The 13,309-nt window shown below is 37.0% G+C and overlaps 4 protein-coding genes across 4 annotated transcripts; all 4 read right to left on the bottom strand.

Annotated features, from left to right (window-relative positions):
- Window positions 1-2,448: 2,448 nt before the first annotated feature.
- On the bottom strand, window positions 2,449-3,383 carry PHYBLDRAFT_109157 (hypothetical protein; the record flags this gene model as incomplete). Its single annotated transcript, XM_018428097.1, has 2 exons — window positions 2,449-3,260; window positions 3,314-3,383. Coding segments are annotated over 2 exons (882 nt in total), but the record flags the coding sequence as incomplete, so codon positions are not given.
- Window positions 3,384-3,999: 616 nt separating this feature from the next.
- Window positions 4,000-5,581, bottom strand: PHYBLDRAFT_185999 (hypothetical protein; the record flags this gene model as incomplete). The annotated part of the gene is made up of 5 exons (XM_018439179.1): window positions 5,473-5,581; window positions 5,292-5,334; window positions 5,153-5,211; window positions 4,958-5,086; window positions 4,000-4,887 (listed from the first exon to the last, which is right to left on the bottom strand). Exons 1-5 carry the CDS (start codon window positions 5,560-5,562, stop codon window positions 4,000-4,002), a joined length of 1,209 nt encoding a protein of 402 aa, XP_018295269.1. The 5' UTR covers window positions 5,563-5,581.
- Window positions 5,582-5,959: 378 nt separating this feature from the next.
- On the bottom strand, window positions 5,960-8,201 carry PHYBLDRAFT_109041 (hypothetical protein; the record flags this gene model as incomplete). The annotated part of the gene is made up of 9 exons (XM_018428089.1): window positions 5,960-6,195; window positions 6,298-6,357; window positions 6,401-6,554; window positions 6,629-6,729; window positions 6,803-6,871; window positions 6,953-7,258; window positions 7,631-7,718; window positions 7,800-7,935; window positions 8,023-8,201. Coding segments are annotated over 9 exons (1,329 nt in total), but the record flags the coding sequence as incomplete, so codon positions are not given.
- A 1,715-nt stretch (window positions 8,202-9,916) lies between these two features.
- On the bottom strand, window positions 9,917-11,348 carry PHYBLDRAFT_131941 (hypothetical protein). Its single transcript, XM_018429455.1, has 2 exons — window positions 10,965-11,348; window positions 9,917-10,860 (listed from the first exon to the last, which is right to left on the bottom strand). Exons 1-2 carry the CDS (start codon window positions 11,248-11,250, stop codon window positions 10,067-10,069), a joined length of 1,080 nt encoding a protein of 359 aa, XP_018295267.1. The 5' UTR covers window positions 11,251-11,348; the 3' UTR covers window positions 9,917-10,066.
- Between the last annotated feature and the right edge of the window lie 1,961 nt (window positions 11,349-13,309).

The raw sequence follows: 13,309 nt of genomic DNA, 5'->3' as shown, positions 1-13,309 counted from the left end.
TATTGTCCACAAAAATTTAGTGCCTTGAATCAGGTACACGTCTAGCTAATATATTTTTATTAATGAGATTCTTTCAGAAAAGATCCATATACTTTTGGAGCCTAAACTGTTTGACTTTCCCTGTGTGAGGTTTTTGCTATCAAAGAAATAAATAAATAAATAAAATAAAATTAGACGTGAATATTAAATTAAAGAACCAATTTTGTATTTTCTTTTGTCGTCATAACGTATCTAATATTATGAATGATATATAAATGTTTGATAAGTACCAATCTGTCATCAAATGTCTGTGTACACTAGATAAAAATATATACTTTGTAGCTGAAGCTGGGTATTTGATTGCATTTGCAGAAATGTAAATATCAGCATTTCATAGATGATTCCCAGGATTACGCGTTTCTAAACGTTTTCAGTGAGTTCAAAGTACATGTTTCTTCATTGTTTTAAACTATAGAACATGACAATCTGCAATATTTTTTTGTTTGATTTCGTTAAAGTGGATGTCACGGTTGCATAAAGAAACGTATGAGAGTCTTGGGGCTTAATTTGTAAAAGGTAGCATTGAAAAATGCTGTTTTTTTTAGTATAAAGAGTGGTAATGAACAGCTGTGTAGGCTTTCAACATATTCAAGCGTATATTGGGCAAACAAAGTATACTTTAATAAATCATTCATTCATCTTTCAAAATAAAGGACGAAATGATTTTATTTAAAAACCAGATTATTATTGAATCACTTCCAAAATGCAAGCTTTGTACATAAATGCCAACAAAGGAGCTTTACTAGATTAGGGAGAAAAATGATATTATTGTAATAGAAATAGAAAGCTGATGATGCAGAATATTTACTCAAATTCGTCACAGTCTTTGATCAGGGTGTGAATATGAAACCATCTGGAAAGATGTTCAAAAATTAAAAGGGAGGTATAAAAAGATACTCCTTGAGAGAGTGACCTCTGATCTGTAATGAAAGTACAAAAATAAAGGGTTTAATACATGCAGGAAGATCAGTATTAAGAATAAAGAGCTATTATTCTATTTCATTTATGAAAATATTTGAGAATATTTACGTCACATGAAGAAGACCTATCATTCATTGAAGTATTAAATATAATTTTAGATATACAAAAAGAGAAAGAAAGAAAAAAGTAATATCTAGAAGAGGTTTATTGAGATAAAATCTGAATATTGAATATTTAACAAATATGTCACTCATACTTTGTGAATATCACGAGAAGTATTTTAGTAGACCTGATCGAGGATAAAGCCATTTTGGTTCTGCATGAAATCACGGAGAGTCTTACTAGTCAGTTCTTTGATATATCAATCTCTACTGCTGCTCTTTGCAGGTTTGCCGCCAAAAGCAACTTGAGATTCTCTTGACAGGGGTCATCTTGGCTCTGTTGGGATAAATAGGTCGCAGACTCCATTTTCTTGTAAAGAATATATATACATACATACATATATATATAGCTGTGATTTCGAGTTATACGAATTTAACATGAACTACACAACCGAACGAGCACTTATAAACGAAACAACTTTCAGAGCTAAATATGAAACTTTTTATAAATTTTTCATGGAAGGGAACTCGTGCTGTTGAGGTTATACCCAGGACAAAAGCTAAAAAATAAATCAACCAAATATAATTGGTGTTATATCATCTTACGGCTGTAACAAGTGTAAGAATGAGACGACTAATAGTAATAAGCCTTTGAAGTAAATAAATAAATATATATAAAAAAAAAGAGGTAAATGAGACTCTGATGGGAGTTTATTGCAGCATTACTTGATATGATTTGAATTTAAACTACTATCAAATTACCCATAACTATAATAGTAATATTTATATCCAATGCTTTGGGTATAAGGAACTCCCATTAATGATTTAAACTTTGTATCATTCATTTTAGGTAAAAGAAACCCTCGGATTTTAAAGCGGCGTTCGACCAAGGCATTTTCTTCTTTTTTTTTAAAAACACAAAACTATATTTCAATCTGCGCTATTTTTCTTATTTTTCTTTTTGACGAAAGAAAATGGGTGAATAATTTCAGAAAATAATGTACAACAGTAGGTAACCAAAAGAAGATAATTGAATGATATATTTGAATGACTGAGAGAGAGAGAGAGAGAGTTAAAAAAAGGGGGGAGGAGGTAGTGAAAGGGAAAATATTGGTTTTTGGTAATTCAAAATAATTAAGCATGTTAGATTTCCTATTTAAGATTGCTTTTTTTTTAAAATAGAATCGAAAAGGGGACACGGACCCTCACCTTTTATAATCAACCAAAATACATACATATTTATATTTAATGTATTCAATACATCTACACACATCTCTACACACACAAACGCACAAACGCACAAACGCACTACACATTATTTTTTGTTGTTGTTGTCTTGCATCCAAAAAAGCACTTGGTTTTGTTTTTATTGAAAGAATCAAAAGATCTACTCCTGGGAGCGCTTCTTCTCGAAGGCATCCTTCTTGGCCTGGACCTTGGAATCGCGCTGCTTCTTGTTGAGACGCTGGGGGATAGGGTAAGGCTTGGCGGGGATGTTCTTCTTGGTGAGCTTGTAGACGGGATCGGCACGGATAGCCTCATGGGCCTCGGTGTACATATCCTCAACCTTGTCAGAGGTGATGCCCTGCTTCAAGAAGGTAGAGAACTGCTTCTTGTAACGCTCCTCATCTTCCTCCTCGAGGTACTCCATGTACTCAGCAACGTGAACACCATAGATGTAGTTGCGCAACAACTCGTCGTCGTTGGTCTTGGACTCGATATCGAAACCGGGGAAACGGTTGCCGGAGTGGGGAACAAAGATACCACCATCGGAAGCACCCTTCATGGCACCGAAGACACGGGCACCAGTAGAGGTACGGGCAAGACCAACATCGAGGAAGGCCTTGAAGGGACGGGGTCCGTCCTCGATAGCCTCAACCATGGAGACGGTACCATCGGACTCGGTGACACCCTCGTACTTATCGGCCAAACCGAGCTTGGTCAAGGTACGACGGGCAAGGAGGAGACCAGTGGCGTAGGCAGCAGCCCAGTTGGTCAAACCACCCTTGATGCCGTAACGGGGAAGCTCATGGGAGTAAGCGGCAGCGAGAACGAAGTCACCCTGGAGCTTAGCGTAGACGATCTGGCAGATGATGTCCTTGTTGGTGAAACGGACGACGAGTCTGTACTTGGGAGAGTTGTACTTGTTCTTGGCCTGAACGACGAGTCTCTTACGAGCATAGTAGTCGGTCTTACCCTCTATACAATTTATTTAATTTCGATCCACAATTCGACATTTGTTTGGTACACACCTCTTCTTCTGCGGTACTTGACCTGGAAGCGCTTGAAGTAGGCCTTGTTCTTCTGCTGCTTAATGAAAGGCTATATATTCATTCATTAGGTTAGTCTATCTATTTGTTTATTTTTTATTCATCAATCCATCCATCCATCCATCTATATATCCATCCATCCATCCATCGGCAGCAACTGTCTTACCATGACGGGATGACAAGGAAAAAGGAAGGTTATCTCGGATGGCCCATTGGATCTTCCTATTGTTGCTTTCCCCCACACCGAGCAGGGCCAACTTCAAACAGCACAGCAACGACCGAAAAGCGGGCCTTTAATCGTCCAATCAGTTCACTTTCTGAATGGTTTCTTCTTCTACAAGGAAAGTAAGGTATATGTAATGTTTTTATTATATATATATATGTGTGTGTGGTATACATATGTTTTTTTAATTGGATTTGATTCTATATGGCGTATATTTTTTTATAAAAACAAATGAGGAAAATAATAATGAAAATTTATCATAAAAGAACGAGACAGAGACAGAGACAGAGAGAGGAAAATATATAGTGACAATATAGGTGCAAAGAAAGAAAGAAATCAGGATCATATTATGGTGGTTTTTTTTAGAGGATATATTCACTATAAATGACATTGTGTTAATATAATTCTTCTTGCACAGCTTACTTTTTACTCTTTTAATACGATCTTACCCTCTTCGTTCCCTTTCACTTAAAGGAATATCATCCACTGGTGCCACTGGATCAGCAAAGGGATCAATGCTCTCCGTGCTCGAGCGATTATCGATGCTGTTATTTGTATTTTGAGGAGAAATACGAAGTGCAGAAAATGACTGGAGTGTGTCTGTAGGTTCATAGTAGCCGATCTGGGCAGGAATGTGAGTAGGCTGTTGAGGTAGTGGTGGTGGTGGAGGGAGACGTGTATGGGGAGACCGAGGAGATGTTGGTCTACTGTTGTGGAGTACCATTGCGGATGGCGAAGGCATGTTTGTAGGAACTTCTCCTACGGCCATCAGTTCATACATGTGAAGTGCTTTGAGTAGCTCCTCGTTTGTAGCCAACAAAGTTCCGATCCACTCCTCATCCTCTACAAGTCTAGCATAACGCACAATCTTTTTCTTTGACTCTTCGCACTTTTGTCGGTAATCTTGGAGACGACTATCGTGCTGAAGATCGATTTCCCATCGATCTTCAGAGGTGTTGATCAGTTTGAGGGCATTAACAAGGTTGTTGGAGTTCTGGTTAGCGAGAGCAACTTCATTGATGATGCGTGGTTTGGCAGCAGCAAAATTGAATACACGTGTGGGTGTGCCAGTAGGTGTTGTTCCACTACCACTTGCTCGGCTACCACTACTATCTGTAGTCCGGATAGGTTTAACAGAAGGTAGGGACCGGCGCTTGACCTCCTTTGTAGCAATAGGAGGAGGTAATGGGCGGCTGACAACGGGTGGCGAAGGCTCTAAAGGTACCAATGTCTCGGTTGGGATAAGAGCAGGTAAGGGTGGAGGTGATTCCTGTCTGGGAGGTGTGGACTGTCTGGGTCTCACGGGCATACTTCCAGAACGACCTCGTCGAGGCTTGATACATAGATAAGCAGATTTAGTATTTTCGAGATAAAGCCCACCCAATAATTACGATAAGCCTTACCAAACCCAGTTTTGATCTACCCATTTCGTAAAGATCTGAGATGACATTCATTCCAGGCTCACCCTTATATTTGATTGCCCATCCTCCCAGAATTCCAACAAGACTCTTCTTGACAGTGATATCCTCTCCCTAAGATAAATCATGTATTTGAGCTCATTGATCCCAAGACTGGTTATGTCCTATTATATAACTTACTGGTGCATTCAAGATCAGCTCAAATCGTTCTTTCATCTTTTCGTTTGAGATTAATTCACCTATGGCATTAAAAAATATATATATACAATTATTATTTTGAATACGTTCGTAAACACTTGATATACTACTAAAAACATACGGTGGAATTTTTGATTGCTGTTCTCCATCAACAACTTCAAGACCTAACATTATAGTGATGTGTATTAATAAACCAGATCTTGATGCTAATGGCAATTGTGATGATAATGTTGTCATTCTTTTTTTTATATATTATATTATAGTATTTTTTTAAGTTGTTGTTGTTGTTGTTGGTAGCTTGCCTCCAAAACTCTTAGTTTCTGTTGGTTGGTTCCATGCTTAAGTCTTTTGCGAACTGCTTCAATGGCCTCTCGAGGACCAGTCTCTTGCATAAAGATTGATTCGGATAACTGTTGGAATGAGTACCATTCAATCTCATCATAGTTGGACAGTCGTTCTTATTCAAACAATAGAAGAAAAAAAAGGTAAAAGGCATTAATGTACTGCTTAATAAGGAAATTCTACCGTAATTTACCAATATAGTGAGTAACCGATGTCTTTTGGACATCTTCTGTAAAGATACCCATGAAACAAGAATTTTAGACGTAGCCAAAAATAATAATAATAACAATAAAAGGAAAAGAAAGAGAGAATGGGAAGATGGATGGGGGGTGTGTTTGATCAGTTTCCTTTTTAGGAATGAATGCAGCACAGTTGTGAATGATGTCAACTTGTACTTTTAGTTTTTATTGGTGTAGTTACACTGTAAATACAGTGTTATTTTATTCTCTACTCTTCTTCTGCCAATAAATCAAAGGCGCCTCCAACACGAATTCGGTTTCCTCTGTTGTACCCACCATCATCTGACTCTTCTTCCTCTTCCTCTTCCTCTTCCTCTTGTCTGGCCTGCCGATCTGCTTCTTCTACCTGAAGACGTTCGTATTTGGTGCTAGTCAGGAACCCGGCGGGCTTGAAAGAGAGAAGCAAGCGTCCGTCATTGGCAAATCTTAAAAGAGCATTGGCAGCTGCGAAATCGAGTCATTAAATAATTGGACTCAGCCTTTTTTTTTGGTTTTGGATTGTGTAGCCTTTCTCTTTTCTTTTTTTTATATATATTTTTTCCTCACCTCGGTAGACATCGGGTCTGGCAGCCTTTGCAGTGTAGAACCCGCGCTGTTCAGCATATGCTATAAAGGAGTGAGTATATGTGAAGCACAAGGGATTGGTTACCTTCGCAAATAGACCATGCAGACCAGGCATGGTTTTTGTCAAGATTTGGTGGACTGAGCGAGAGGATTTTTTCTAATGGAATGCGTTCGGCTAGATATTGCACTACACTATATGGTTCTTGTACCTGGGCAATCGGATACATGCCAGAAAGAACCTAAATATGTACATATAAAAAAAACAAATAAAAATAAATACCCTCTTTTGTATCTATATTTTGCTTAATTTTACCTGGAGTGCACGTGGAAGGAGAGTTGGAAATACTAAGCCCGGAGAGTCGCACAGACGGACATTGCCAGTCAAATGGATGGTCTGGAAGTGCTTGGTGTGTCCTTTGATGAGTGGTTGCGTTAGTTTGGAAGACTTTGTAGCACGGACCATCCTATATAGACCTGCCTGGAGTACGACTGGCACTCACGACCGTCTTTCCCATAATACTGTTTATAAGACTACTTTTACCAACGTTCGGATGTCCTACAAAACAGGCAATCGATCAACTGTGCGCTTCTTCTAATTTTGATCTACTCCATAAACATACACACACATAATACTTACCCACCAAACCAATTGTTACATAATCCCTGTGAGGTGTAATCTCTCGTGCGGTGACCTCCATTATTTGACTGAATTCGTCCTCTTTAGCAAAGAAAAAAAGCAGAGCAATTATGTTTGTTATGGTTATTTTAATTATTATTACTTGATTTAATGATATCGTTTTTTGTTTGTTACTCTTACCTAATCCATCCATGCTCCCGGTATCACTTTCATTGCCATCCTCATCACAATCTTGATCATTACTGCGGCGAGATTTTCTCTCATGGCAAACACCATCTTCCTCTTCCTCTTCTTCCTCACTTTCATCTTCGTCCTCGTCCTCGTCCTCGTCCTCGTCCTCTTCGTATTGTTCAACCAAAGTCTTCCAATCAACATTCACTCCATTCTTTTGAATCAAAACGTCTTGACATGCTGTCAATATATCACGAACACCGTGAGATTGATACCCGCGTGTTCTTGGCCTTTTTAGACGCGACTTGAGTGCATCTATGAGAATATAAGATAAAAATAGACAGAACCCCCCAACAGATATAACAGATTAGACAAAATAGTTCTTTGGACCAAACCAAATACTGTTGTTGTTGTAGAATTTTTTTTTCTGTTTGGTACACTTGTCCCACGCAATTATATACGTACAAGTGCTTGTATCATTAATAAAGGTATCATCTCTTGTATAACAGCTAAAGGTAGCCAGATGAAGTTGAGGAAATTGCTCCTCAAAGTATTTACGCCAGGCAAATTCTGTGAATTTTGAAACCAAATCAACCTAAAGAATAATATTGTAGATTATAATCAATCATTAAAGCAAGGATAATAAGGACTAGTATTACAATCAGCATAGACTTACCTTGTTAAATACCCCAACCATCTTACGTTTAAGATCCTTTGTGATGTATTCGTACAGGGCGCACGGAAAGTGCAGCAATGGATGACGAATATCCATAATTACGAGCACAATATCACTGATCTCCAATACACGCCATCTAAGAGTCCCAAGATTAGATCAGCCTAATTTGTATTTTATTTTTATATGTATTTCATTTCTTTGAAACAATAACAATAGCACTTACAATTGACGCCACACTTCAAGGTTATGTTCATACCAGCTAAGTTCACGCCCATCTTCTTGATGACCATATCTTGTTTCAATATCAGCCATCCAGGCCTTGAAACTTTCTTCTTCTCGAACTTCCAATTCTTCTTTAGTCATTGAATAATCCCAAACTGGTCTCTTTGGGAAATCGATTGCTTCTGCGAATGTTTCTGCACTCACTTCCAATGCTGTCTAAATCACACATACACAGATAGATGTACACACAATGTTTAAATCAACAAATCAAACCATTTTGGATTTTACTATCAAACTATTCTTACAGGAGGCAGTCGTTTCAAAGGTTTCATACTATTTAGTCTTGCTGCTTCAACATCATGAGGCGACAAGCGTTCGAATATTGACACCAAACTGCGCGTAATATATATACATATTAATATTCATATTAGCATCAAATACACTATATATTGTTCTCTTTTTTTTATCTGTTATTACCGTTTGGTGTCTCTGACAGCCTGGCCTACAGAGTTGGTTTGTGTCACGTTCTTCATTGCAGGTGCAAATGAGGTCACTACTGTTTGACTGGACCTAGTCTTGAAGAGTTCATAATCACTTGGGTCATGAAGCTTGGCTAGATTCCAATGCACTCTGTTATTATTTTAGAGAAGAAGAAAAACTATGTTACTGTTGTGCTCAGTACCTTTTTCTGCTTTACGGGCGTTCTTGTCTTGTAACTGTTGCTTCTTCTTTTTACCGCTGAATGGCTTCTTACGATGTACTGGTGGTGACATTACTAAAAATTTTAATCTTATGCAAACTGTTGCTGTTGTTTGTTTTTATTTATTAATTATTATTCTTATTAATTTCAATTTTTTCCAATTATTTTTTTTCTTTTAATTTTTTTTGCTGTAAAACACCAAAGAACTTATTATCTTGTGAGGTGATTGGATCAATAAGCCCTGTATTTTTCCTACCTAAAAATAAAATAAAATCACTACGCTGTGAAAGGTTGATAAAATATATCTTCAATTATTTTATAACCCCTACAAGGCTTCTTGGGGTTTATTGCTTTCTTCTTCTTTAAAGATCAACAATTTTTATTTAAAAGAAGATTATCAAGCCAAAAAGTCACGTATAATACTTTTATGTATGTCCACTATACATCAAACTTTAAGTTTTTTTTTTAAAAAAAAATTTTTAGCAGCATATTTGCTGTTATTAATGATAGTATTATAACTCATTCTAAAGGTACCAATTCAAAGGGGGGGTTTTTTTTTTTGAAAGTATGGATTCGCTATAGTTTGAGCATCGTTTATGAAATAGAGACATTACTGCTGCCTTGAACTTCCGGTATGTCTTTACCTAATTATTATATTATGGTAGAATTCTTGATTAGTTTACTTGTGCCCTTCAAGCTGAAAGCACCTTGAGGCTAATAAAGTTTTTTTTTCAGAAAAGTTTCGTATGAAACAAAGACTGTCAAGTTCTAGAAGAAGAATATAAATATCTCATCAACCTGGTTGGTTATAGCCATGTTAACTACCCAAGATATTGTTTTGAAAAGTTAGTCAGTACATACATCTTTTGGATAATTCAACGTATCGTTACTACTGTGCTACGCGTGAAAGTAGAGAGAGTCGAGTGAGTGTTTCTTTTCTGCATTTCCAAAAAAAAATGGAATATTGAAAAAGGTACCTTTGTCACTTTTGAATTACAATAGCAAAGAAATGTGAAAAAGTGAAATTGAAACATAAAAAAAAAAAAAAAAAAGTAGTGTTTAATCGTAATGCAACTTTAAAAACAACTCTTAAAACCTTGAAGAATCCTGCAAAAAAAACGCCTACTTAATTGACTAACCCCTTTTATAAAAAAAAAGAAAAAGAAAAGCCACAATTGTAATGTCAAACGTATATACTTTTAGATATATATTTTATTTATTTATTTAACGAGTTTTTGAATGAATCAAATTCTATCTACAGTATGAGTTTTCATAATACTTCAAAAAAAATTACAGGTGTGGTGTTTAATACACCACATTATCTATCATGGAATAATTTGCTTCTTTAGAAACCACCCTTAACCATAAAGGTATCAATGACCGAAAGGATGGTCCACTTTCTGTTCTCGGCTTCTGGGAAGACAAGAGATCTTTCGGAGTAAAAGACCTCATCGTCTACTTCTTCCTGCTTACGGGGCAAGCAGTGCATAAATGACCAGTCAGGCTTTGCTCCAGCCTTGTTTGCCATTTCCATAGTGACCTGGTAACCCTCAAACTCTCTCAATCTCTGAGCCTTCTCATCTTCCTGACCCATGCTGATCCATGTGTCGGTAATAATAACATCAGCATTCTTGACAGCCTCCAAAGGATCGGTTGTGAAGAGGAGCTCGGCTCCGGACTTCTTGGCATCGGCCTTTGCAATAGCAAGAACATCTTCGTCACAGGTGTAGCCCTTGGGGCAGGCAGAGGCAACGCTAATGCCGAGCTTGGGGAATGCGACCAAGATCTCCTGGAGAATGTTGTTGGCATCGCCAACCCATGCGACACGGAGACCGGGCAAGGTCTCTCTGGGGTGCTGGAGGTGGGCGGTGTACTGGTCCTTGGCACCAGACTTGCGATGGTGAACATGCTCGTGCAAGGTCATCAAATCAGCCAAGATCTGGGTGGGGTGGTACTTTGCAGACAAGGCATTGATAATTGGAACAGTTGACTCCTGGGCAAGCAATTCGATTTCTTCGTGGCCGTTGACACGAGCCATGATACCGTCGACCATAGAGCTGACTACACGGGAGGTGTCGAGAAGAGACTCGTTTACACCAAGCTGGATGTCCTGACCGCCCAAGAACATGGCATGGCCGCCTAGAAAAAATTAAACGATAAATGTATGTTAATATCACAAATGCTACATGTATAATAGTAATAAAGTTTAAATAATAATAAAAAAGAAAGAAAGAGATGGTTACCCAAATATGCCATTGAGGACTCAGTAGCTACTCTGGTTCTGGTAGAACGCTTGGAGAAAATCAAAGCAAGAGTCTTTCCAGTCAAAGGACGTTCTGGTGTCTTGCTGGTCTCGTATTTGGCTTCTACTTTGAAGTTGATGGCTCTGCGAACAAGTTCATACAACTGCTCGGCAGTGAAATCGGCAGTGCTGAGGAAATGCTGGGGCTTTTTGGCAATGGTCGAATAGCCAGCCTTTCCGGTTGAGTAAACCGAGGTTTGGGAGGGGGTAGAATCCATGACAGGCATTGTAGAGTATTTAATAAATTTGATAGGTAAAAGAAGCTATTTTACTGCTATCTTATGATTTTATTATTTATTAATATATATATATATATATTAGAAACTAAAATAAATGCTATGCTAATATGAGAAATAAAAAAAAAAAAGTCAGTCAAGTCTGTCAAGTCAGTCAGACTGAGAAACATTCAACCGAGCGTGACTTTGTTCATTCTGACTCATTCTGCGTTTGTTCTTGTTTTGTAAAGAACAATGTTTCTTTTTTTTTTTTGTTAAACTAGCGAATGTGAGGAATCATATCGGCAATTGAAACAGATTGGAAGTGGGGAAAAGATTGCGATAAAGAATATGGTTTGGAAGCAAGGATCTTTAATGAGATCAGTTCAACCTTATACAGTGAAGAATCAATCACGCACCTTTAACAGATGAAAGATAAGATTTGCCTATAAAAAATCAAGAATATCTACGCAACCAAGATAAGGTTTCCTATTATAAAAGAGTTATTTATATACAAATACATATCTGTATGTAAGTGTAAGTGTAAATATAAGTGGGCAAGTGGAAGCGTAAATGCTTATGGGTGTATTTTTCTTAATAGTAAGGCTGCAGAATAGTCTAGTTGAGTGTACAAAATATACCCTTGTTTCAGAGTCCTCTTCCTCTTTATTTTATTTGGCTGTATTCTTTTGAGGGCAGTATTTCGAAGTCGCTAAAGAAATATATACAGAAATATACTGTAGACTCTAGACTCTAGACTATTGATCTAATCGAACAAATTTAAAAGAGTTCAATGTATATATATAAAAAACTTATCCCTCACGTCATTAATATACACACAGTAATTACACTTAGACTTGAAATATAGCCTTGTCTACAACAAGCCACAGCTCCTATAGCAAGTATCTTTTCTTCATATTTTTTCAATCATATCGAATTTTCAAACTACAGTTCAACTCCACCGAATACACACCCAAAAATGCCTTTTTTGTGTTTGACAGAACCTGACATTGTACACTGCTATGTTTGACAATTACACCAACTGAGTTGGCAGTAAGTCTTTTCTGCCTTTTAAAAAAAAGATACCCTAGAAGCTTTTCTTCTTTATCAAATAGACTCGCTAGTTGATTGGCTAATTACTAAGAAACAGGCTCCCAACGAATTAGATAATGCAAAAAGAAAGCCAGCCAGCCAGCTAGCAAATCTCTTAAGACATATTTCTTCCTTACACATCTTTAACTTCAACTGGTCTCTCCTAAAACCTGTTTTTGGTCAAATTATTCTATTCAAACCACACAATGAGCACTATCTATTTTATATAGCGATAGCTGAAGTTACAAAGTGATACTCCAATTATTGAGTTACTTTTTTTTTTTTACTCGGATTAGTATCCAAGCACTTGGTAAATCCCAGAAACAGGCTGACAACCCACGCTCAACTATCAAACTCACCCTCCCCAAGGACACTTTTTTTTTCTTTTATTTTATAAATGGCAGAAAATTGTTACAACTGGTTATAATTTCGATAAGACTTCTTTTTTCTAGAAGCCACAAAGCCCAGTCGAGTATATTCTTCTGTCGATAAAAAGAACAAGAAAAAAAGTTTCTTTGCTAAATTATTATCCGAATAAAACCTACATTTTTAGGCGAAAAAAAAAATTAGTCAATGCGGGTACTGACATCCAAATGATCTTTAAAATAAATAATAAATAAATAAAAAAGAGGGGGCGAATTAAGTAGGCGTTTTTTGCAGGATTTTTCCAGACTTTAAGAGTTGTTTTAAGGCTAAACTTTGATTAAACACTTCATGTGAACAGATCGAAAAGGTTGATCAAAGATGAAACAAAGACTATAATGAGCTTATCAAATAAGGTTAATTTCTATCTATCCGCACCATTTTTTTTTAAAAAAAAAATTGAAGTACTTGTAATAATGTCTCTTCCATCAAGCATAATGTTATTCTCAATTCAATTGATAATGGAAGAATATCAATTCATTCAGAGTTATTTGAACTTCTTTTTTTTTAAAACTTTTTTTTCTTATATACACATACACATCTGATCCAATAATGC

This window comes from Phycomyces blakesleeanus (assembly GCF_001638985.1).
Source record: "Phycomyces blakesleeanus NRRL 1555(-) unplaced genomic scaffold PHYBLscaffold_5, whole genome shotgun sequence".
Taxonomy (NCBI): Eukaryota; Fungi; Mucoromycota; class Mucoromycetes; order Mucorales; family Phycomycetaceae; genus Phycomyces; species Phycomyces blakesleeanus.
This window is presented reverse-complemented; position numbering and strand designations above follow the sequence as displayed.

Bases quoted from the DNA above. Each gene is read 5' to 3' on its own strand.
- PHYBLDRAFT_131941 (XM_018429455.1), bottom strand. From the start codon at position 11,250: ATGCCTGTCATGGATTCTACCCCCTCCCAAACCTCGGTTTACTCAACC. The intron at 10,861-10,964 runs GTAACCATCTCT...AATTTTTTCTAG, and splicing joins GTCCTCAATGGCATATTTGG to GCGGCCATGCCATGTTCTTG.